Source organism: Ascidiella aspersa, chromosome 6 (genome assembly GCF_963924565.1).
Source record: "Ascidiella aspersa chromosome 6, kaAscAspe10.2, whole genome shotgun sequence".
NCBI classification, from domain to species: domain Eukaryota; kingdom Metazoa; phylum Chordata; class Ascidiacea; order Phlebobranchia; family Ascidiidae; genus Ascidiella; species Ascidiella aspersa.
In genome coordinates this window covers 12,635,614-12,658,797 of record NC_139452.1, presented here as the reverse complement: position 1 = coordinate 12,658,797, position 23,184 = coordinate 12,635,614, and the positions used below count along the sequence as shown (strand labels likewise).

Below are 23,184 nucleotides of genomic sequence, written 5' to 3'. Positions count from 1 at the left end.
TGTCCCCCATATTTACGAAAAGTCCTTTATCTAATGAGTGTGCTGAATATGAACTCAAAACACCGTACTTTTCTTGTTTAGAGAAGGGTTCAACTTAAAAAAATTATATTTATCTTCCATTATAACCTAAATGTTGATCAATTTATTTATTGTAAACTTTAACTAAGAAAATGCAACAGTTTTTCAAGCTCCTCACGAATCTATATAATTCTATATTTAGCTCTGTTTATAGATCTAATTTCAGCCAGACAACGGTATTCATTGTAATGGTTCTATCATGTTAATTTAGACCAGTGATTCCGAACCAATTTTGTACTAGCGCCTCTTGGGATCGCCAGATTCTTCTAACGATCCTATGTACTTACAACAAACCCGGAGCTGGATTTAAGACTCTACAGCAGTGGTTTTCAATCAGGGTTCCGCGGAACTTTAGGGTTCCGCTTGTACAGTCCAGGGGTTCCGCAATTTCTAAATTCTTTAGCTAATTGAGGTGTTTTTATTACACTGGGGTTCCTCGAGCCAGTAAAATTATTGAACTGGGGTTCCTCGAGCCAGTGGAATGTTTCCATAGGGTTCCAAAACAAGTATCGACTTTAAATACAGTCAGCGAATTCGTGAAAGGGCGTACCAAATTTCGCGTGTAACAAAACTAGTTCAAATAGACAAACATTTCAACTTTTAAGCCAAAACACGATGAATTACATTTAATAAAAGTAAACTTAAAGATAAGCTACAAAGAATTTTTAGGGCGTGGCCTGTGTTTAGTGTTCATGATGATCAATGATCATGGGTAATTAATTTCATTTAACAAAGCTAGATTAAATTATAAGAGGCAAATAAGGACTATAATACGATAGCAATTCAGGTATACCTAAGTCGTATAATTTGAACAAAAAAATAAGTGTACCAGCATCGTAACCCACTCTGTAGTCACAGACCAGTGAGATTATACCAACTAATTTCGCTAAAAACTATAGGCTGCACAATTCGTCGTTTTATCCTATTCTTGACGGTTTTAGGCACAATATTACCAAAGTTTTCCTTCTTTTGATATAAATGGGCTGCAGTAGCAGTTTACGCCTTAATAAAGCGATGTACAGGGTTACAGGCTTAGACAATCGTGAGTCGCGAGCCAAATGCAAATCTTATGTAAAGTGGTCACTGCACAGTGAAGTTTTCACTGCACTATAACTTGCTTTAGTCGTAATTAGTAATTTGTAGCTCAAATAACGGCAAGGAGGAAATAATGCAATTGGTCTCTTTCTAATTGGCTATCCCGATATTCAAGCCTAAACACTGCACTTTATAACAATTGTTGTAGGCTAACAGGAGTTTGGTAAACAAAAATTGTAGCTCTAACGTATTTTGCATAGCATAATTCGTCATTTAAAAAATTTATAAACGCCCAATTCGTTTATAAATATGCTTAACGTCGTATTGACGAGAAGATTCTCTATGTAAGGTTGGAGCGTTATAATTTCACGAAATAACTTTCATGTTTGTAAGAAGTTTAATTTTATTGCTACAGTACGCTATTTACTAAATATGCGGCTTTACGACACCTTTCAATACAATGTTCAATTGACACTGCCTTTGCTGCTTTGTATCTTATTGTTATTACATATAGTTTGTTGTTAACTGTGCGTCTCGACGCCTTTGTGAGTCGTTGTTGATTATATAAAGGGCTTTGCACAATGGTATTGGAACTTAACTGCAGTAATAATCGTGTGCCTTTGTACCTATTAATATGATTTAACAATCACGTTTTTAAGTGCTGACTCCACTTCCTCATGCGGCAAATAAAGGCTAAAGAAGTCAGTTATACCAGTGTCTACATTGTAGGCACTTGATATAAATAATATATAGTGTATAGGTGAGCACTGGCTAGATATGGCTGAAAAAAAGAAACTAAGGTTGCATATGCAAACTAAGGTAATCGTCCTAAAAAGAATGTTAGCTTTAATTTTTTTTATAAAAAATCGTGTGTTATTTGCAAAGAGGCATAGGGCGGGGGATTTTAAAAGTTTAACGCTCTGCCTACAGGTCACACTTGTGCAAGACCACAGGCAACACCTAAAATATTATCTCAATTACTAACGCTACTCGTATTTTACACAAAATACATAAAAAAGATAATTTAATTATTAATGCTGGATGCGTCTCAAGATCAACAAACTTTTACAAGGGCGTCAAGAGGAAAGAAGTTTGAGAACCACTGCCTTATTGTAGTTTGACACCAAATTTAGGTGGTACATTGTGCAGAAATTGTCTGTTTTAATGTTTAGTTTTGTATTTTCCTAAAAACAACATTACAATAATGTTAGAGCCATTTCCCTTCATGTTTTTGCGACAGTTTAAAACATAATAGGGCAGGCTATATCACATTAATTACCGGGGCTGCGACGAGTCCAATTCTATTGATTTGGTTAGGACAGGATGTGCACCGCTATTTTTTTTTTGTACGCTTTACATCTTAGTTGGATAATGCTTCTTTATCTAAATAATAAAACCAAACTTTTTATTAATGGGTATGAATAAAACCCAACTTTTTTGATGTACAAAAACTCTGAAAAACAGGTTAAAACATTTCAAGTTGGGATGTTTTAATTTAAAGAACTACAGTCACCTATTCTAATCTAATAAAACGACTGTAGACGTAAAAAACGGTATGCTGAGTTTTAAGTCTACGTTAAAAGCGCTATACTAGTTTTCAGTAGGCCTAGCTGGAGACATTTCCCGTTAGCGTCGGTTTGACTGCGGCAAGGCTAAATAGGTTACATCGCTTGAATTGGCGAATTGTACAGCATACGTGGTCGCGTGTCAACTGAAAGCGTGCGCGATACCAGCCCGAGCTTAACGTTGCCTTTAGAAGCCTGTTGAGAGCAGACGGTTAAGTGCTGTTACTAATATAGACTGCAGCTAAAGCAGGCAAGGCGCAAACAAAGCGATCAATACTCAAGGAAACTATGACAGGAAACGAGAACGTTTTATCTACAGGGTTAATTTGATCTATTTTAGCTTGTGTCGTTATAAAGTGCAAGGCTTTAACTAACGCTGTGACACTCAACCTTTTTTTCTAGGCATTCGTCAGAGACAAATACAGAAAGCGTATTCAAAGGACAATGTTTGTATCTTGGAATGTTTGCCCCGGTCAGCCTCTTCTCAAGAAGCAATTTATACTTACAAATAGTTGATATGGCCCAAATCAAACAAAGGAAGTCAGGTGAACTATCTCGAAAATGGAAGTAATTACGCCAAGTGTGTGAATTCAGCCTGAAATTCAGCATCTGAAATTCAGCATACACATTTTACATGGAAACAGAAAGCCATAACCCCAAGCAAGGTTTTGTGTGTGTTGAAGCGTTACAAAAATAACTACAGCAGATTTGTGAGTAGTGAAATATCTAACTTACCCTCAACAAACAACTGCATTTAATTGTGGTTTATCCGCAACTCAAAAGGCATGTAGATACACCCTGCGGGCAAGCACAAGGCGCGAAAAATGTAGGTTTGAAGTGGTCGTTAGCCTATCCTTGCTCTTTGAGAATACTAAATAACAAAAACTTGGGGAGTTTTGAAAAGTGAAAGTAGGAAGTTTGAATTGGACGCAACCCTGTTCAGTGTGGCTTGACGCTCAATGGAAATAAATGTGAACCACTGTGGACTGTTGAAAGCTGCAAGCGAACCATAAGAAGGGAAATGATACTGCGCGATATCAACTTACTCAAGTGTTGATGACTAAGAATACAATGAGCAAATAAGCCAATCATTTCAACTGATGCTCCGGTATTGAAAGATGTACACATTTGATACAAGATGTGCATTGTTTAAAACTGAGCAGAGATTAAAACGCCTACTGGAAACCGCAAAAAACATTGCAGGCTTTCCTTCCGCCGCGGATTTGTCTATTATTATTGTTTAATATAAAAATGTATTTTGCGTGTTTGTGAATTGGGCTGACATTACTGATTGACCTCATAAAGCAAGTAAAAAACTATTCAACAGTTTTTCCTTTGTGGAAATGTAAGTCTTGCTATAATAATTATAGTTACGAATAATTTAGGCAACTAATGAAAAATGATTTTTATTTTTCCATTTCCATATGATATATTATTAACATAATACAATTAGCTTTCTTCTCGTCCGAATGTGAAGGTACCAAATTTTGAAGATAAGCCTGGAATGGCAGCAGAAACGTTCAGCATGTTCATCGAGATAACCGTCTTATGCATTTTTGCCGTTCTTTTTCAATCAACCGCATTGCAACCTCATAAAAGTGTTGGCACTTTCTGGCACATCACGGACATGCATTTAGATTTTTATTATTTGAAAGACAGTAACGATTTAAAAGAGGTGTGTCCGTCGTCCAACAAAAACTCCGCATTGAACCCAGGTCAATGGGGAGATTATAGGTACGTACACTTGTGATTTTGTGTGTGCGGGTGGCGCTAGAAGTATTACAGAAAATTAACATAACGGACATTGTCAAACGTTTCGAATTCAATTGATTAAAAGTAGACTTAACATCCGTACAGTGCCATACACATATTTGCCAACAAGTTGTTTGTTCCGATTATTTGCCAGCATGCAATATTTACAATTTGCAAACATCTTTTAGATGCGATTCCCCTTTGAAACTTATCGAATCTGCAATACAGGCAATGAGGAAAACAGACCCTACACCTGATTTTATCATATGGACTGGGTAAGTAAGCATGTCGCAATAGTTTTGGACAAATATCTGTACTTTATAGAATGGCATATTTAATGATCGTGATGCATCCTGAATTATTTGTGTGGGACTGACGCTACAGGAATTAGTTGAACTTATACTAAAGAATTAAGAATTGGTGCCTACGTTTTTGTTTATAATTCGTTATTAGTTATATTTTAATTCGTTTCAAGTGTGCTTCTTTCAATTCGTTACTTTTTAAGAAAAGGCTCTTATAGAATATTACATCGGCCTCAAAGTTTTGGTTAATGGATTATTTAAAATAGCACAATATAAAACCGTGATAATGCGAAAGCTGCAAAATGTATTGTAATGTGTATTATGATACACGTTTTACCGTATTTGCTCAGCGATGACACTCTTCACACGCCGGACGAACACATCTATCTCAGCGAATCCCTGGTACTGGAAACAGTAGCCAACATCACCCAACTCCTTAAGGCTGCTTTTCCAAATACTATCGTGCTGTCGGCGTTGGGGAACCACGACTACCACCCCAAGTACCAGATGCCGCCTCACCCTAACAATATTTTGAACGGAATCGCTGACCTGTGGGCGGGTTGGATGACAGCTGATCAGTATCTGCAATTTAAAAAGAGTAAGGATAATAAAGGCGTGCATCTCTACTTTTTTTATATTTGTTAATTTTGTCAAGGGGAACTAAATTAAAAATTAACGTTAGGGCATAATATATAGTATGCTAGGGTTTTTTGCTTGCGTATATGTTTACAGTCAAAAGTTGAAATTGTTGAGAGCTAACGGACTGGTTTCCAGATAGTGTACTTGTTACGTTAAACAGGGCTCACCGAAATGTTTTCAAAACAAAAATCACAAAAAAAATTTTGTGTCCAACTTTGTTAGCTTGATTATCGGTAGACGACGGTAATACAAATATCTATGCAACATAAACCGTGGTAAATCTTACGTTCTAAATTGTCGTTCAGTTTGAAATGTTATGCAAATTTAATTTTGAATTGCGTCAGCATTTTGACTGTAGTTCATCTTCATTAAAAAAATATGCCGTGCGACCGTAGAATTAACTATACGTATCGGATATGGCCTGTGAAGCTTAGTTTGGTAACTCCCGCGTTAAAACGATAGGTTTGCTTAGGGTTCGGTCGGCGTAAAATTTGATTGACGAACAAACTCATTTACGAGAACATTCATTTAACAACTAACTATGTCAGTGATGGCAGTTTTGGGGGGCTTCGTTTGTTTGATATTTTTAACATTCTATTGGAACTTTAGCAGGCTTTTGCGAACGGACCTTGTCTGCTCAAAACCTCAAGATTATTATTATCAACACCAACTTGTGGGACTTAGACAACCAGAAAGTAAGCAGAACAGAGGATCCAGCAAATCAATTCGCTTGGTTGGAGGAGCAGCTGCAGAGTTCTCGAAATAATCAACAGGTCAATATATCACTTTGTTCTTAGGCTTGATTTTCTCTACCTTTTTATATACTACATTGAAAACGATTTAATGACCATGGAATAGTTTGTGTTTTGGATGAGTTTTAACTTAACGTTAAAAAGATTGGCTTAAAAATTTAACTAAAATTATATATAGTGATACCCGATTTTTTAATACTGATATCCCATATTTTTATTCAAAATACGGCTTTCCATTCGATACATATTAAGGAATTATTATAACTATTTAAAAATATGCAAATTCGATGATTTGCAGCTTATGAAGTCAAAATTTGGTTGCTGGATGTTTGTAAAACATTTTTTAAGTAGTTAACGCAAAGCTTGATAATAATTTTCAACGATTCAGTACATCGTTGACATCAAACCGGAAAGCATTTATTAGGTGTTGATTTACAGCATTGTATCCGCAATAATTTCGAGCAAAGAATTAAGTTATTTTTCTTAAATTACAAACAGAGAATTACAAGCACACAATAGGACAAAATGTATGTTCGTTTGGGTCAAGCGTAAGGAGTGTTAAAAACGGAAGTCAAATAAAACAAAATTGTTTATCAAACGATACTAACTTTACCGCTGAGACAAATTAGAAGTGTTCATTAATGTGTTTATCTCTTACGTCGATTGTGAAGGAATTGACAGTGATTTTTATTTACTGTTGGTCGCCACAATACTGTTTTGAGAAAGTATGCCGCAATGTTTTAATTATTTCTTTGTGTTCCGCAAACTAAAAAGGTTTGCGAAGCACTTGTTTAGAGTTGCGTTCAACCGAAACACCATACTGTTATATACGAATTATAGATTCCATATTTTGTCTTATCCCTTTTTTAGGTTTACATAATCGGCCACATCGGACCAGGTTTCTATGAAAGGGTCACAGGTGAAAGCTACTTTCACCCTCAGTACAACGAACGTTACGTGGACTTGGTGATAAAGTACAGCGACGTCATAGCTGGACAGTTTTTTGGGCACCACCACAGTGACAGCTTTCGACTGTTTCGCGATCAAGGCTCCAACTTGACTGTAAGTTCTTTCAGTTCTTAGATTCTTGCGTCACACCAGTGCAGAGTAACATTGCGCAACGATAAAATAAGCGCAAAAAATATTTTGAGAGACAATTGGAGCCCCAGAGAAAGACAGGAGCTTCATAATTCTTATCATATAACGACTCCTATCTATTTATATTTACCTGCGTGTCGAGATTTCTCGCACTTCGGTCGGCCGTCTATTTGCGTTGCAAGTGAATAACGGGGGTGGGGAGGAAACAGGCGTCAAGCGCGTAAAAAGCAACTTGCACCTCATTACTGCATAGAATTAAAAGACACCGCGTTTTGCTACGGTAATATTTTTAATATTATCGAATAGATTACATGGCATAAGCAAATTTACATGGAGATGGTTCAACATCAATAGCGATCAAGAGGTCACAGTTTGATGATTGCCTACATTTTTATTATTCATTCACAATTTTGTTGGAACTTAAAAAAACGCATTTATTGCAGTTATAAAATTACTTTACACACCGGTACAACACCATTGGCCTGGTTGTATTTTTCCTTTAGCGGTCTTGTTGTAAATTCAGTGTCCAACAATGTTTGTCATAGCCCTTTAACGCAGGACAAAGACATCCTTGTGCTTTCCTTTCCAGGTTTCCTCTTTGTTTTATGCTCCGAGCGTAACTCCACGAATCGGACTTAGAGACGGATCTGTCAATCCTTCCATCAGACTGTTCCAGTACGATCGGTTCTCTTCAATTCCACTGGTTTGTATACAGACATTACGTATCATCAGTTTTTGTATCAGTTTTGGTGATATAATTATAAAATTGATGCCCACTCAAGACCAAATCTACTAACAATTAGGGATATTATATTCCAGTATTCTTCCGGCTGGTATACTATATACCCCAGTGCAAGGCCTGATCCAGGATTTTTGTTTTTGGTTGAGGCATGAAAATTTGTAGATACTGTATGTATGAAGTCACAAAGTTACTTCCTATCGTGACTTCATGAAACAACTAACCTGAAAACCTCTCTTGCTCTCTAGCGAACTCGTGCGTCGATAGATAGGCACTTCAAAAGTCTAACCGCACAAAGCGTGAACAATTATTCATATAATTGGTTATAATTGTACTTTTTACAGGTTTGTATGGCGCCTTCATGTTGAATAGATTTCGAAAAACGTGCAAAACCACACTAATAGCAGAAAAAAATGTAAACACACAGTACAATGTGGCATGGTGCCTCCTGGTTCTGCTGCATTCCACTTGTGTAGGCCTAAGGGGGTACACAGCTAAGAAAAGCGATTTTAAATATAAATCTTTAAAAATACCTTAAAACCATTACATTTCAGTAATTGTGCTTTTTGACTGTGGTAAAAAACTATTTGGTATAGAATAGGACTGCTGTACTTTTTCCCCAAATATGTTATTAGTGTCAGAATAAATTGTAAAGTGTCTGACACCCCATGCATTCATCAAGGCTACATAACTACCACTTTTTTAGTTTGTTCCAAAACCGCAAATTTAGTTTGTTCCAATGAAATATGGCTTAACAATGTTTTTACTTTTTTTTGTTAGGATTACACGCAATACTACCTTGACCTTTCTGCGGCCAACAGCAATGGACGTCCCGACTGGACTGAAGAGTATTCAGCGCTGAGAGAATACGGACTGGCGGATCTAAGTCCCTTCTCATTGGCCGAACTCTCATCGAGGTTGCACGCGGCCGACCCTGACTGCCCGGATTGCGACGGCAACTCGGCCCTTTTGCAGCGTTACAACTTGCTCAACACCGTCTCATATTCGCACGGCGCTTGTGACCAGCTGTGTAAGAAACGGCACGTGTGCTCCATCCGGAACCTTAAGCTGCGCGAATACAGTCGGTGTATGTCCGACACCTATGACACCCTTTATTCGTCGGTGTTGGGAGTCGTTTTTATTGTTACATTTGCGCTTATGCTCCAGTTATACGTTTTTTAGTTGAGGTACATTTTACTTTTTTTAATTCGCACATAATGATATATAATTATATATATATATATATATATATATACTGACTTTTGTTCTATGGGTTTGTAATTGTGCTTAAAATAGCCAAGGAAAACTTATACCAAGGAATATTTTATAATTTTTCCTTTTTTTCTTGATGTAAAAAATTGACTTTACTTTACATTCAGCCACAGCATACGCATGTCTGCAATATTTGGTTGGTGATTTATGTGTATTATATAACAACAGATGCAATATACGTTTTACAGATTTGTATTTTATTTATTTGCGAAGTAAAATTCTAGGCCTTACTTTCCCTCAACCGTTAACTACATAATCTCCTCATAAACCCAGTTCATTTATTTATATCCTTTAATCGTTTTACTGCTTTATAGGATTCAAAAATCCGAAAAAGCCATATATTTATCACAAAAGGAATTTGATAAAAACTTCCAATCGCTGAAGTACCAGTTTAAAATATTGCCAAATTGCTTTACCATGAATATTCCAAATGTATTTTTACACAAGTGCGATTTAATTGCAGTTAATATTGTTTTGGTGGTGAAGACCAAATAACAATAGGTTCGACGGAAAAGTTCTGGTCCGAGCGCCGTGTTACACACCTTTGGTACAAGATGTGCATAACTTTTAAACGTGAACTTTAACCTCGGTTGTCTATTACAAATTTCCTTATATCTGCTGACCTTATAGCTTCAACAGTGAAAGACTTATAGTTAACTAAAATTGACTTATTTTGTAATTTCTAGGTCTGCGGCAAGTCTACTCTAAGTAGCCTACTTAAACTCAATGAGAAGGTTATTAGCTGCAGTCCAGCTTACCGATGAATGTATGCAAACTACACGATATATGTGTTAACAAACATTATTGGTGTATACCAAAAAAATATTTGTTAGAAAACCAAGAACCTTACATTGGGCTATTACTATAACGGTGTATTTAAAGTTTTAAAGGTTTCGCTGTCTACCAATAGCAACTATGTCTAATAAATTATAGTTGACTAATGACATGACTGTCGGAGTATCTGAAAAAATTACCCAACAACGCTGGCCACTTCTTATACCTCGACAATTGTGCGGCAAACAGGCCGGATAGATAGACTTTGATTCGCCGGAGGGTGATCAGCACACTGCTCGTTGCCAATAGTCAGTCAACAATGTGAGATTACGGCTGATTAACGTGAGCTCTGTGTTTTCAGCGAGTGTAGACCAGACATTCAGTTTTTGATTTTTTTTTAAATAACCTGAGTAATACACTTAGGCTTTCATGCAAATATGCATATCTTAAATTTCTACTATCAGTTAGTTAAATTGATAATGAATAGGCTACTTTTAAGTAACTATTTTGAACTTACCAAAAAAAACAAACGGGTATTGAAATAGCCTATAGATTTAAAATGGAAGCCTGGTGATTTATTAGCAAATAACTGATCTATTGGTTGCAAGGATGCATGCGGTGTACCAACGAAGAAGCAATAGCAATTCTAAGTAGTGCTTACTTCGTGTACTAGCCTAGATTAAGCGGTATAACTAAACGAAATGGGTTTTTTGAACGTAGAGCTTATCACGGAAGTGGGCAATCCTAATTTCCAACCTTAGGAACTCGGCAAACTGGCCGACTGGAATTTATCCATAAACATCAACACAAAATAATGCAGCCTGCTGGCACATGTCATGAGCTGCGAAATTAAGGTTTTTCAGTGGTTGGTCGTTGGTCAACAAGAATTGCGACGCGCTGTAACAAAAAATATTTGAGAAAATAAGTCCGTTCTATGATTGTTAATGCGAAGAACAAAAAGGCTGGTCCGCTGGACAGCAACGCAAAACATTGTTTGAGCATATACACACTGACTATAAAATAATAATTCACTCAACAAGATACCCAAATAAAAACATAAATATCAAATCTAACCCCGCTATGCAAACCTAAAGGTCCCTTTAGCAATATTTCTCCAAGTTGAAAAATTCTCCGATGGGTTGATTAAGGATTATGGCATATAACGTGCAATATAGGCAACAAATGCCAAACAAAATGTTATATTATATATTGTCACTGTATTATATATATGTACAGTGAGTGAAATATGTCGTGGATAACTCGAGCTATTTTAATAGCAACATTCATAATGTTTACTAAAATTTCTCTCTATTGCATTTTACCTTTTTTAACCGAATCAACTGGAATGCTATCTCACAAAGGCGTTGGACGTTTTTGGCACATCACGGATATGCACTTGGATTTTTATTATTCCAAGGACATTGGCGATATGAAAGAGGTGTGTCCGTCGTCCTCGAAAAACCCTGCTTTGAACCCAGGTAAATGGGGCGACTACAGGTATGTGTATTTAAAAATAGGCCTACATAGATTTGCAATTGTTAAAACTGCATTTATAATCACGCGGCTCGTAACCGGACAAATTGCTGCATATAGCCGTCGTAAGTTTATCGCCATGTGATCTTACAAGTAAATAGCGGTCTCTTAAAAACGGCGGTAAACTGTGGCCACTTAAAAGCATTGGTAAACCACGGTCACTTGAAAGCATCGGTAAACAACGTAGTGGGTCAAATCACGTACCTAATTAAGTGCGAGATAGAAAACGCAGTGACCGTTTAGCAATGAGAGGGGCTGTATAGTTACGAGTAAGAAGGCGCTCGCTCCTAAGACGAGAGCCGACGGCTACCTATGGTCTCTCACACGTTGCTTTTCAAGACTGACTACAGAGAACAGGCGTTAAATTACCTGTCCTAAACTTCTTGAACCCTAGACAAAGTCACTTCACTCAGTTGATATGGCTCACTGAGTATACCTTCACAAATCTGAATTGCTGTGTATCGACCCTAATTCAGTAACGGTGATGGGGGAATAAAGCTCCAAGAAGTCAGGGCGTTCGGCGCCATGTCGCATTGAGTCATCCAGACTTTCGTTTACTATATAGGTGGAGTCACTCGTAGTGCATATTAGGAATACAATAAGTATCTATTCGAATTACATGTCTCGTTATAATCGTTTAGGTTTAATTTGCACAAATATGTTGTCCGGTCCTGTATGCAAGTATGGTCGCTCATTTGCGAAAGTTTTTGAGCAGAATAACCAACAGATCCTCCTTAGGCAGCGATAATAAAACGCAAACTATAAGATCATATCGCCTTTGGTTTGCCTCCCATTTAGAAACCTAGAGAAACACAGGTTTGACCAAGGTGATATAATGTGCTATTTTTCAATATGTACTGTTGACTTTTCAAATGTTGTCAAGTCGTACAGAGGCACAACAATCCTTTGCCAACCTGCTTTTAATGTGTATATACCTATCGCTACTGAACAGGCTACCTAGATACACAAAGCTTCATCAGTATTTATTATTTAATAATCAATTATGCCTAATAAGCAATCATCAGAATAATATATTATACCAGCGGAACACGGCATAAAAGCAGAAATAGACAGATGTTACCCGATTTGAAGCGAAAGTTAACAAACCGGGTGATTTTTACGATTTTGAGTAAAAACAACCGTAGCCTCTACTGTGCTGAAAAAAGTCAACTTGCTAAATTGTTTGTTTCTATCAAATAGCCACACAGTGCGCGCTACAATTATTAAAAATTGCAAACTCTTCTAGGTGCGACTCCCCTATAGAGCTTATCTATTCTGCTATCAAGGCAATGAGAGAAACAGAGCCGACACCTGATTTTATTTTATGGACCGGGTAAGCAACCAATTAGGCCTACACTGAAAAAAAAATCATAGTGCTAAAACGCTTTTGGCGGTTCTTAACTTATGGGTAGTTACCCACGTAATTTCAGGATTGCAGGTGGTTAATCATCTCAACCAGATTGTTTTGGAATTATGGATGTAACAAACAATGTCACAGGTGTGAGTTGTAAAGTTGCTTTATTTTGAGTGAGTTTAAAACAACCCAACAGGCACAGTGATATTTATTATTCTTAGAATTGTTTCGTCATAAAAATCTCGAAACAAGCTGTTATATCTGGAGTTAGATTTGTGTTGTGCAGTCGGCCTATCTAAAATCGCACCCAATATTATATCGATTGTATAAAAAACAAGAGAAATGTCTCACTAACACTATTAATCTCGTTCTTCAAATTAAATGTTGTTTATGTTATATAACGCTGTTTTATATTTTCAGTATGGCAAAATAGCAAAATAGATAAAATTAGATTTTGGGTAATAGGACTTTGATGTGGACAGAAATGGGTAATAAGGGATAAAAGGTTAAGAACCCTTGCTTTACGCTATTTTATTTATTCGGGCACGCTGATTTCAAAAATGTAATCAGTTTTTCTCCATCAGGTCTAGTTATGTCGCTACATGGTATAGCCTACCCCGCTTTTAGTGTGTAACGTAATGGTCACCTCTGAAAGTTTCTTGAAAAAAAGGTAATCACAACTACGCAAACGTGTAATTTATTTTGTTTAAAAAACTAAATATTATGTCTACAAAAATAACGGTAAGAATAAGAGACTACCACTGTTACACAAAAACTTTAAAATCAGATTAAATTTAGGATTATCAGATGTCTTCCTGACTGCAACGCAAATACAACGTAGACCAGAAAAAATAATGAGAAGACATGGCTTTAGTAATGATCCGAAACCCACACACTTACGAATAATTAGCAGGCATGCGAAATACTTCTCACATTACGATTTGTCAAACCAAACAATTTTTGTTTACTTTGAAATAGGAAATTTCACTCTCCAAATGCATATAGATCAGTGGTTCTCAACCGCCGGTCCGCGTCAACTTTCCTGCCGGTTCGCCAAATATATTAGAATTTTATATCTGTCAGATTTTGGCGGCTTGCATCAAATTTAGAACTTCGCCAGTTGCGTAATTTGCAGCATTGTGTCGTAACATACAGTTAATGGTTTAAGTCAACTTTGGGACCAGTTGTATGTAAATAAAACTTCAATACAAACATGTATAACAATAACATACGTGTTAAACGCAGTGGTGGGATTCAGCCGGTTTGCACTGGTTCTATAGAACTGTCTCACAAAATTTTATAAGATCAGCGAACCGATTAGCATTACTGGTTACTGTCAATGGATTTTTGCATCTTATTCCATAAATTAAAATTTTCAAATTCAAGTAGCTCACGTGTTTGTTTTTTTCAAAATGTGCAATGGTCAAGATCGCACGTAACAGTCTTACATTGTGTTAATTTTTATAATGGTAGTAATTTCCCTTTGTGATTGTTTATCTGAAAATCTAATTGTTGCGTCATAAGTACAAGTCAAGAGAGGACTGCTGCCTTTCAGTGTGGCTAGCAGTGATGGATTTCAGCCGGTTCGCAGTTCGCAACACCTATAGGGTTGCATTGCATCCTGTTCTTGCAACAACTTTAATTTATTTCCCGGAAAATATGACTTTTTGTAACAGAATCGGCTGAAAAATATGACTTTTGTGATAGAACCGGCTGCCAAAAAATTTGAACCCCACCCCTGGTTTACGTGTTGCCATTGAAGTTTTTTTTACATACAACTGGTCCCAGAGTTGACTTAAACCAGCCATTAACAGTATGTTACGTCACAATACTAAAAAAAGACAGCAGCAAATTGCTCATTAAATTAAAGTTACTATTCTTTGTTTTTAATTTGCATATTTTCATATTTTTGTCTTAATTAAATTTTGAGTTGATTTTGATTTTTGAAGGTCTACCGGTCCGCAAATTTTGTTTTGAAATTTTACCGGTCCGTAAGTTAAAAAGGTTGAGAACCACTGATATAGATTACATAGCAATCGTTGTTTGCCTACGCAATCACAACTATATATATACAATTGAGCGTTTTTTGTGAACTGTAATATTTTGTGAACTGTCCTGCACTCCATGCAATGACAAACACGCACTATTTTTGTTAGGCTTTTGTAAAAATGCTTAGGTTGATTATTAAATTTTGACAAATGGTTTCTTTGAATATCATAATATTTTATAAGATGTTGTATTTGTTCAGCGACGATCCATTGCACACAATAAAAGAGCACACATACCTTAGTGAATTTCTTGTGTTGGAAACCGTTGCCAACATCACCAAATACCTGAAAGCTGCCTTTCCGAGTACGGTTGTGCTGCCGGCTTTAGGAAACCACGACTACTACCCAATGTTTCAGATGCCGCCTCACCCAAACAACATCTTAAGCAATATAGCTGATCTGTGGGCGGATTGGTTGACAGTCGATCAGTATTTTCAATTTAAAAAGAGTAAGGATATTGTGCATGTTCATCTTCGTTTTATAAAAGTTGGAGCGCTATATTGTTACTGCATATTTTATATTCATGCAGCATTAATCAATACGCTTGTAGCATTAGAAACAGGGCTGAGTAGGCTAACTACTGTACTGTAAAACAGCATTGGCTCTGTCTCCAGCCCATAGGCCTATAACAAAAACATAATAAACAACGTAAATCAAAATATCTTACAATATAAAAAAATATCATACTTTAACAAAAATGTTTAAACCAGAACCATCCAAATAAAAATTAAACATGTAGGCTCTACTATATGTTTGTTGTGAAGTAGATGCTTGCTAAAAAATCGTTAAATCGTTTCTGTGAAAAACAATCCTGAAAAAAACAGTTATACCACTATAGAGTATAGAACTATAGATGGACCAATAACTATTTCCCTTGTAAAGGTTGTGGTTGACCTAAAATTTGACTGGTGTCAGTTTTACGCCTTCTTTCTTTTTTCGTTTTAACATTACATTGTAAATTTAGCGGGTTATTGCCAAAGGAGTTTCCATGGTCAAAGCTTAAAGGTTATCATCCTTAACACCAACATGTGGTACATACGTAACAAACTAGTAAGCAGATCAGAGGATCCGGCAAATCAGTTCGCTTGGTTGGAGGAGCAGCTGCGGATATCTCGAAATAATCAAAAGGTTCGTGTTAGAAGCAGGGGCTCTCAACCTTTTGATATGTTTTTTTAGGTATAATAACACCGTGTAACACGATTTTTGTTCCCGGGTTCTAATTGATATTTCCTGATCTCTCTCACCTAGAAACTTCCAAAAATCAATATAGTTCATTCCAAACATTGATTTACCCCATGGATATTTACCAAACTGTCTTTGATCGCTGTAAGTCCATTTTTAATCGCTTGGCATCGACTAAGAAGTTATATTCTATCAATGTATTTACTAAATATTCTGACGCGTTAGTCGTAGGCTATCGATTGCTTTTTCGCAAAGTAAATTACAGCCTACTTTTCTGTCTGGCAAAGGGTTAATTCTGAGTTGGCATAACAATAGGCAACGAATTAGAATTTTTGTTATTAAAATCAAATCACAAAGCACAGGCATTTGGTACATGGAAATTTGCACATAAATGTATTAACTGTATCCGAATCAATACCATCGTTAAATGTTAAATGCAAAACTAAATAAATATTTCAGGCTAAAACAGTTCAAGTATAAAATCAGTTAAAAATGGGATGTTTTGCGGGATTTTCTTTTGTACTCTACATCACTTTCCCGCATCAAGGCCCAGACATAATCTCCCATCATGCTTTCATTATATTGCCCTTGGCTTCTCCTTTCAAAATCTTTTATGCCTTGATGGAATTGCTCCCCTTGTTCTTCTGAATAAGCTCCCATATTGTCTTTAAACTCGTCCAAGTGAGCATCAAGCATATGTACTTTCATGGACATTCTGCACCCCATGTTTCCATACGACTTTACCAAATAGGAAACGAGCTCGGCATAGATATCTTCCTTGTTATTGCCCAAGAACCCATTCACCACATCTGCAAAGCTATCCCAAGCCTTCTTTTCAACATCATTAAGCATTTGGATAAAATCATTCGACTTGAGAATCTTTTTAATTTGTGGGCCAATAAATACACCAGCTTTTACTTTAGCTTCTGATAGTTCAGTAAACAAGTTCTGGAGAAACTGGAATGCGTCACCACCTTTATCCAATGCTCTCACAAATTGCTTTATAAGGCCAAGTTTTATGTGAAAGGGAGACATAAGCACTTTGTTTGGGTTAATCAACCGAGTTTGCTTTACGTTTTTCTCTCCAACAACAAATTCGTTCCGTTTTGGCCATTTTTGCTTTTTTCAACAACTACATCTTCTTCCTCGGTTGTGGACTCATCATTTGAGAGTTGCTCATTTCTTGGGGGGGGTTAGGCACTGGCAGTTCATCTGAATGTGGCACCGGAGCTATTGAGGAAGGAATATATGGGTAAGCAATAGGAGGAGCGTTTTTTCCAGCTCTGCGTCTGGATGGATTAACCATATAAAAATAGCAGTCATCTGTGTGGTTCGTTGGCTCCCGCCATACCCTTGGAAGAGCAAACTTCATCGCCCTTTTCTCCCCTCGATAGCCCAAAATATATGATCGATGAAACCTTACCTTCCCCCAAGTCTTTTTACAGTAATCGCAAAAAAAATGTGGTGCCCAAGGTCTGTCTTGGTCTCCAACAGGCATTCCAAAATAAGCATAGTAGGCTTCACACATCTTAACGGAAGCCAAAACTGAGTGCTTCTTCGCTCTTGTCTTGATAAATTGTCCACAAATGAAACAAAACGCATCAGCAGAGTGTTTGCAGCTTCTAGGCATTTTGAAAGCACTCAAAATGTTGTCCAATTAAAGAAAACGTTAAAAAATTATCAATTGCAAATCATAATATTTTCTATACAACACCTCAAAAATCAACCCTACAAACAGAAGTATGTATAAAATGGCAAATATTGCAGAGTATATTAACATTTAAAAGTGATTAACATCCATCTTGGATGCTCTTTAGCCATATCGTTGATATATTTTCTCAAAAATATTGCGATTTTAGAATTTCATTCTCTAAGCCACAAAAACAAAGTTTATATGAAATAAAGTTGATTTTCGACACTTACTGGTCCTAAGCAATAGGGAAAAATCGATTAGAACCTGGGAACAAAAAAAAAATTTTTTTTTGTTACATTGTGTAATTAATCAATGCGACGGCTGCTATTGCTTTTTGGCAACGAATTGTTGTCAAAACATTCCAGTTTGGTCTAGTTTTTGTCTTTTGACACACTACAGTTTTGACTCAAAAAGGGACCAGTTTTTGCTTATCATACTTGCTGGATGAGCATTTGATAGGTGTTGTTTTAAATGAGCAGTTTTCGTGGCACTGCTTGTAAATATTTCCATGCACAAAATACGGAGAAACTTGAAGACCATTCTCAATAAGATACGTAAATCCAAAATTCAAATGATGTTTCTGGTACTTTCTCTTCTTTTAGGACATGCTATTTTTAAGACTAAATTTTTTGTTACTTTGACAGAATATTTTAATCAGGCAATGAGTTATTTTTACCCCTAAAACGCGGTAATCATTGGGCTAAAAAGATCAACAATAATCCAACTGGGCAGTTAAGCCGTACCCAGTGACAAAAAATAGGCAATCACATGCATAATCAGCACTTAAATCTCAAAAGTTGTACTAAACCTTACGGTTATCGCTATTAACTAATAAAGCTCCTAAACCCCACTAAACTTTCTTGGCCTAAAATAACGTTGTCGGCACTAGTCGATAAAGAATCAATAGGCTACTATACTGGCTAGGTTTAAATAAGCAGTTAATCTGGACTAGTAAAGTAAGCTACCAATACCTATAGCTAACACAATTTTTATATCCCGTCAGCATAAAATGGATTTTTTATTTGATAGCTAATTTACCCACAGGGGTAAATTTAACCCAGGTTAAGAAAGGCTGTAGAGAGTATGGAGAAGTTTTTATCCTAGGGGTAGTTTAAATATAATGCAGGGACGCATTGTTATTTTGGTAATAGAAAAACAAATCCAAAAAATAGGATTCTTCGATTGTTTTTCATAAGGTCGGAACTCTTCCGTCTATACTCTGAACAATGTCATTATACGTAGTAAGAATGCCAATTTTAGTATGTACAGTCAGTAAGCAACATGGTTCAGGTTGAAATTGAATAAAGAGAAATTCGAAACGATCTAATTGTCATACCAACTGCTATATGGGCATTAATATTCTTACTACGTCTAACTAAAACCTCCAAACATTATGCTCCAATATCGTTTTGTTTTTATTATTACCTGATATGTACTACATGGAAAACGTTTTAGTGACCATAACAAAGTTTTTAATTATTTATTTAAAAAAAAACTCAAGCAGCTTTGGTACAAAAAACCTACAGACATATTTGTTGGCGTAGTGACAGGCTCAACGTTGCAACAAATATTTTATGTTTATTTCAAATTCGCTGTTTTACAACCGAATTGCAAAATAAATATGCACTGATTTCTTGTGATATTGCCTCGGCGTAAAAAAACAAATATTAATATTTTGTTTGGCTTGCAGGAAGCGAAATCCGGAGTTTTGAATGTATCATTATACGTTGAACATAAATAGAAAATGAAAAATGCCGCTTCGAATCTAAATCGTGTTGGCCCTACACCCAATCATATTTTTAAATTTTAAACCGCGAAATTTCATCCTTGGTACAACAATTACTGAATCTTTTAACTGATCGGAAATCGAAAAAACTCAGAATTAAAATTAAGTTTGAGTCTGATAGCAACTAGCAGCTCAAAACAAACTCTTGCACATACGTGATATTTATTACTATGATGTAAGTAGCAACTATCCTCAGTGTCAGTTGTAAACGCGGCGCTAAGAGGTACTTTTAACTGTATCACTTTTCTTGTTAAGAACCAAACTGTATAAACAGTTTCTCCTATCCCTTGTTCCAGGTTTACATAATCGGCCACATCGGACCAGGTTTCTATGAAAGGGTCACAGGTGAAAGCTACTTTCACCCTCAGTACAACGAACGTTACGTGGACTTGGTGATAAAGTACAGCGACGTCATAGCTGGACAGTTTTTTGGGCACCACCACAGTGACAGCTTTCGACTGTTTCGTGATGGCTCCAATTTAACTGTAAGTTTAATTTATTCCCGGACGTTCGCCGCTTGCGTCTCGTAAGTACAAATTTTTAATATTATTACAACAATAAACATTAGTTCTGCAGTTTTTAGGCAGCATGAGTGGTTTTAAATCTTTAAAAACTATTTTAAAAAGTCGCAAAAAATTAACAGAAGTTTCGAAAAAAGATTTAACGATATAGGATTTTGATTTTGAAGACCTGTGATCGTCCCATTCCTAACAAAGGTATAATTTAAACGTAAAAATAAAAAACGAAAAGTTTCTTTGCGATAATCAAGTGTTTGGTTGGTCTGTAAGCATGAAATAACGACGCAGTTATTACCTTTCCCATTCAGCCAAGGTTGGTTTAATGACAATCAACATGGTTCGCTAAAGTCTGATTATATAGACTCGGGTAGGACTATGTAAGATTATCCCAGTCCCGAGTCTGACGTTCGTATTCGCAGTTCCAAATTTGAAACGGATAAGGGGCAACCGGTAAATTGTAAAACTGGAATAGCATTTGTTGGATTATTTTTCGATCACGTATTGTAGGTTGAAGGGTTATCCGAACCCCTACATTCCCCTTGATTGCTGTATTTCGACCATGTGTGAGTTAAGCAAATTGGTGGAATACATGCTGTAGAGTCGGAGCCGGAATCGGGACTCGTCAGAATCGTCAAACTGGCCCTATTCGGACTCAGGTCTCAAGAGACAGACGAGAATTTCCTATTTTCGCCCGATGTCGGACTCGCGTAGTTTTTAACAAACTCGCATCCTAGGTTTCAACTCGACTAAATGTATAACAGTGTCATTGTATTTTTAAAGCACGTTGATTCCAACCAGTACTAAATAACAACATATTTTTGTGACCAGTTTCTTACGAAGCGTTTTCCATACCCAAATATTGACCAAGGTAGAATCTATAATTGATATTTTCCATTCCAGGTTTCCTCATTATTTTATGCTCCGAGCGTAACTCCAAGAATCGGATTTAGAGACGGTTCTGTTAATCCTTCCATCAGACTGTTCCAGTACGATCGGTCCACTTCAATTCCACTGGTTGGTACACATTATATAATCAGTTTTCATAACAATCTTGATAATTTGAATGCGAAGTCTATGTCTGGCCTAAATAACAAGTAAGTTATAATTAAAGAAGTCCCATTTCTAAAATCAAGACAAACAATAGTTATTTTCTAAAATCAAGGAACCGATACGCGTAGTTGTACATCATATCGGCAGCTTACACTAAGGGCGGTGTCGATGAAGATTGAATACCAACGTTTCCATAATTTGCACATCTTACGAAAATTTGCACATCTTTTTTTTTGACACAAATACGCCTCGTGGTTGACCTATTATCCTTGCCGTGTGGTAAAACATATTTTCAGTGAAAGCGCCCAGATATTTTTGAGTTGCTGATTCAGCTGTTTTGTTTACGATTAACGTAAAATTTAGAGCCTTTTTTTGCCTAAATATGGACAAAGCTTATACTTTCGCGTTAGAGAAAATGTTAAAAAGGGCACAACACAGGCCAATACCTGTGTCACGTGATATATAAAGAAATAATTTAATAATTGCCTACGTTTACCTTTATTTTCACAGAATTCTTCCTACTAATTTCGTTATAAGACAGAGTCGCAAATAAAAATGCCCTGTAGCCCAGAAGGAAAAACGAGTGGTCGTGTTTTAGAACCAAGGACAGTTCGCTTGTCAGGTCTCCCGAAGGCTAAGACAATCCTCATTGAGGTTATTCACCGAGGCAAAAATACTTTAATGAGACTCATAATTAACCCACTGTTACGCCCCCGCCGCGACCTGCGCACTGGGGCCTGGCCCCTGACCCCATACAGTTGCCCGGCGGGTCGCAACCGCGCGAGTTCTTGTTGTTTGCGAAGGTTTCTGATCAGATATGCTACCTGTCATAACCACAACTGAAATTTCAATGAAGAGTGTATTGTTACAATTTGCAGTAAAACGTTATCAAAAGCATTAGTGAACGTATATTAATTTTCAAGTTAATGTGAGACAGACAGCCACCGCCTATTGCAGCGACTGTCGGCCAAGACTTTGCAAAAGACTTCTCTAGAGAAAAGCTCAAAGCCGCTAAGAAGCGACATGTATATAGCCAATACGTAGGAAGAAAAAGAACACGAAAGGTACGTCATATTTGGCCAATAAGACTGGCCGGCACTCTGAAAACATGGCTAGGCATTACAGCGGCCATTCTAAGGCCAAATTGCAGCGGGAGTCAGACGCCAGCAAAACAAGTGACTTGTTTTGCAGAACGTGAGAACACCGCCCGCAAGACTGACAGTTATAGATTACGAGATTAAAGGTTACATGTCAAGTTTGAAACGAGGCGAACTAAAGCAGAAAAACTCAGGAATTTTACACACAACAATACGGAAAACTTTACATCATCAAATATGATATTATGTAACTGAAGAACATATTTGGGCAAACGAAAGCTGAAACGCGTATTCTAAAACCCTATTTATCATATCGTAAAATCACTTAATGAACTCTAAGATTTGGCTTATGGCAGTTAATCAATTTGGGTGTTGAAAAACACGTAGCACCCACTTCCTTCACATGACACGAAAAAATGACTAGAAAATACAAAGTAACAACATGTTGTACTGAAGCTTCCTAACAATGATATACATTTGCTCTTAAATTCTTTTCACGATAGGATTACACGCAATACTACCTGAACCTTTCCGAGGCCAATAGCAATGGACGTTCTGACTGGACTGAAGAGTATTCAGCGCTGAGAGAATACGGACTGGCGGATCTAAGTCCCTTCTCATTGGCCGAACTCTCATCGAGGTTGCACGCGGCCGACCCTGACTGCCGGATTGGCAACTCGGCCCTTTTGCAGCGTTACAACTTGCTTAACACCGTCTCGTATTCGCACGACGCTTCGTCGGTGTATGTCCGACACCTATGACACCCTTTATTCGTCCGTGTTGGGAGTGGTTTTTATCGTTGGATTGGCGCTTTTAATGTGTAAAACATACAACATCCAACTAAAATTGATGTATGTATTATGTCGGACAAGAACACTGGGTAAAGCGAGTATATCCAATTTTCCCAGCAGTAATAC

At 36.9% G+C, this 23,184-nt stretch overlaps 3 protein-coding genes across 4 annotated transcripts; 2 read left to right on the top strand and 1 right to left on the bottom strand.

The window, feature by feature from the left end:
- Window positions 1–2,902: 2,902 nt before the first annotated feature.
- LOC146139925 (acid sphingomyelinase-like phosphodiesterase 3b) lies at window positions 2,903–9,698 on the top strand. Of its 2 annotated transcripts, XM_083391984.1 has the most exons (8): window positions 2,903–4,023; window positions 4,156–4,412; window positions 4,619–4,705; window positions 5,083–5,330; window positions 5,981–6,144; window positions 6,994–7,185; window positions 7,811–7,924; window positions 8,741–9,698. In XM_083391984.1, the coding sequence occupies exons 2-8, from the start codon at window positions 4,183–4,185 to the stop codon at window positions 9,140–9,142; spliced, it is 1,437 nt and encodes a 478-aa protein (XP_083248110.1). In that variant the 5' UTR covers window positions 2,903–4,023; window positions 4,156–4,182; the 3' UTR covers window positions 9,143–9,698. The 2 variants fall into 2 exon arrangements, with proteins under 2 accessions (XP_083248110.1, XP_083248109.1); XM_083391983.1 differs by having other exon boundaries at window positions 2,903–4,412.
- A 1,653-nt stretch (window positions 9,699–11,351) lies between these two features.
- On the top strand, window positions 11,352–23,028 carry LOC146139923 (acid sphingomyelinase-like phosphodiesterase 3b). The gene is made up of 7 exons (XM_083392558.1): window positions 11,352–11,503; window positions 12,786–12,872; window positions 15,142–15,389; window positions 15,906–16,069; window positions 19,899–20,087; window positions 21,021–21,134; window positions 22,771–23,028. Exons 1-7 carry the CDS (start codon window positions 11,352–11,354, stop codon window positions 23,026–23,028), a joined length of 1,212 nt encoding a protein of 403 aa, XP_083248684.1.
- LOC146139924 (uncharacterized) lies at window positions 17,256–17,753 on the bottom strand. Its single transcript, XM_083392221.1, has one exon. It carries the CDS (start codon window positions 17,751–17,753, stop codon window positions 17,256–17,258), a length of 498 nt encoding a protein of 165 aa, XP_083248347.1.
- Window positions 23,029–23,184: the final 156 nt, after the last annotated feature.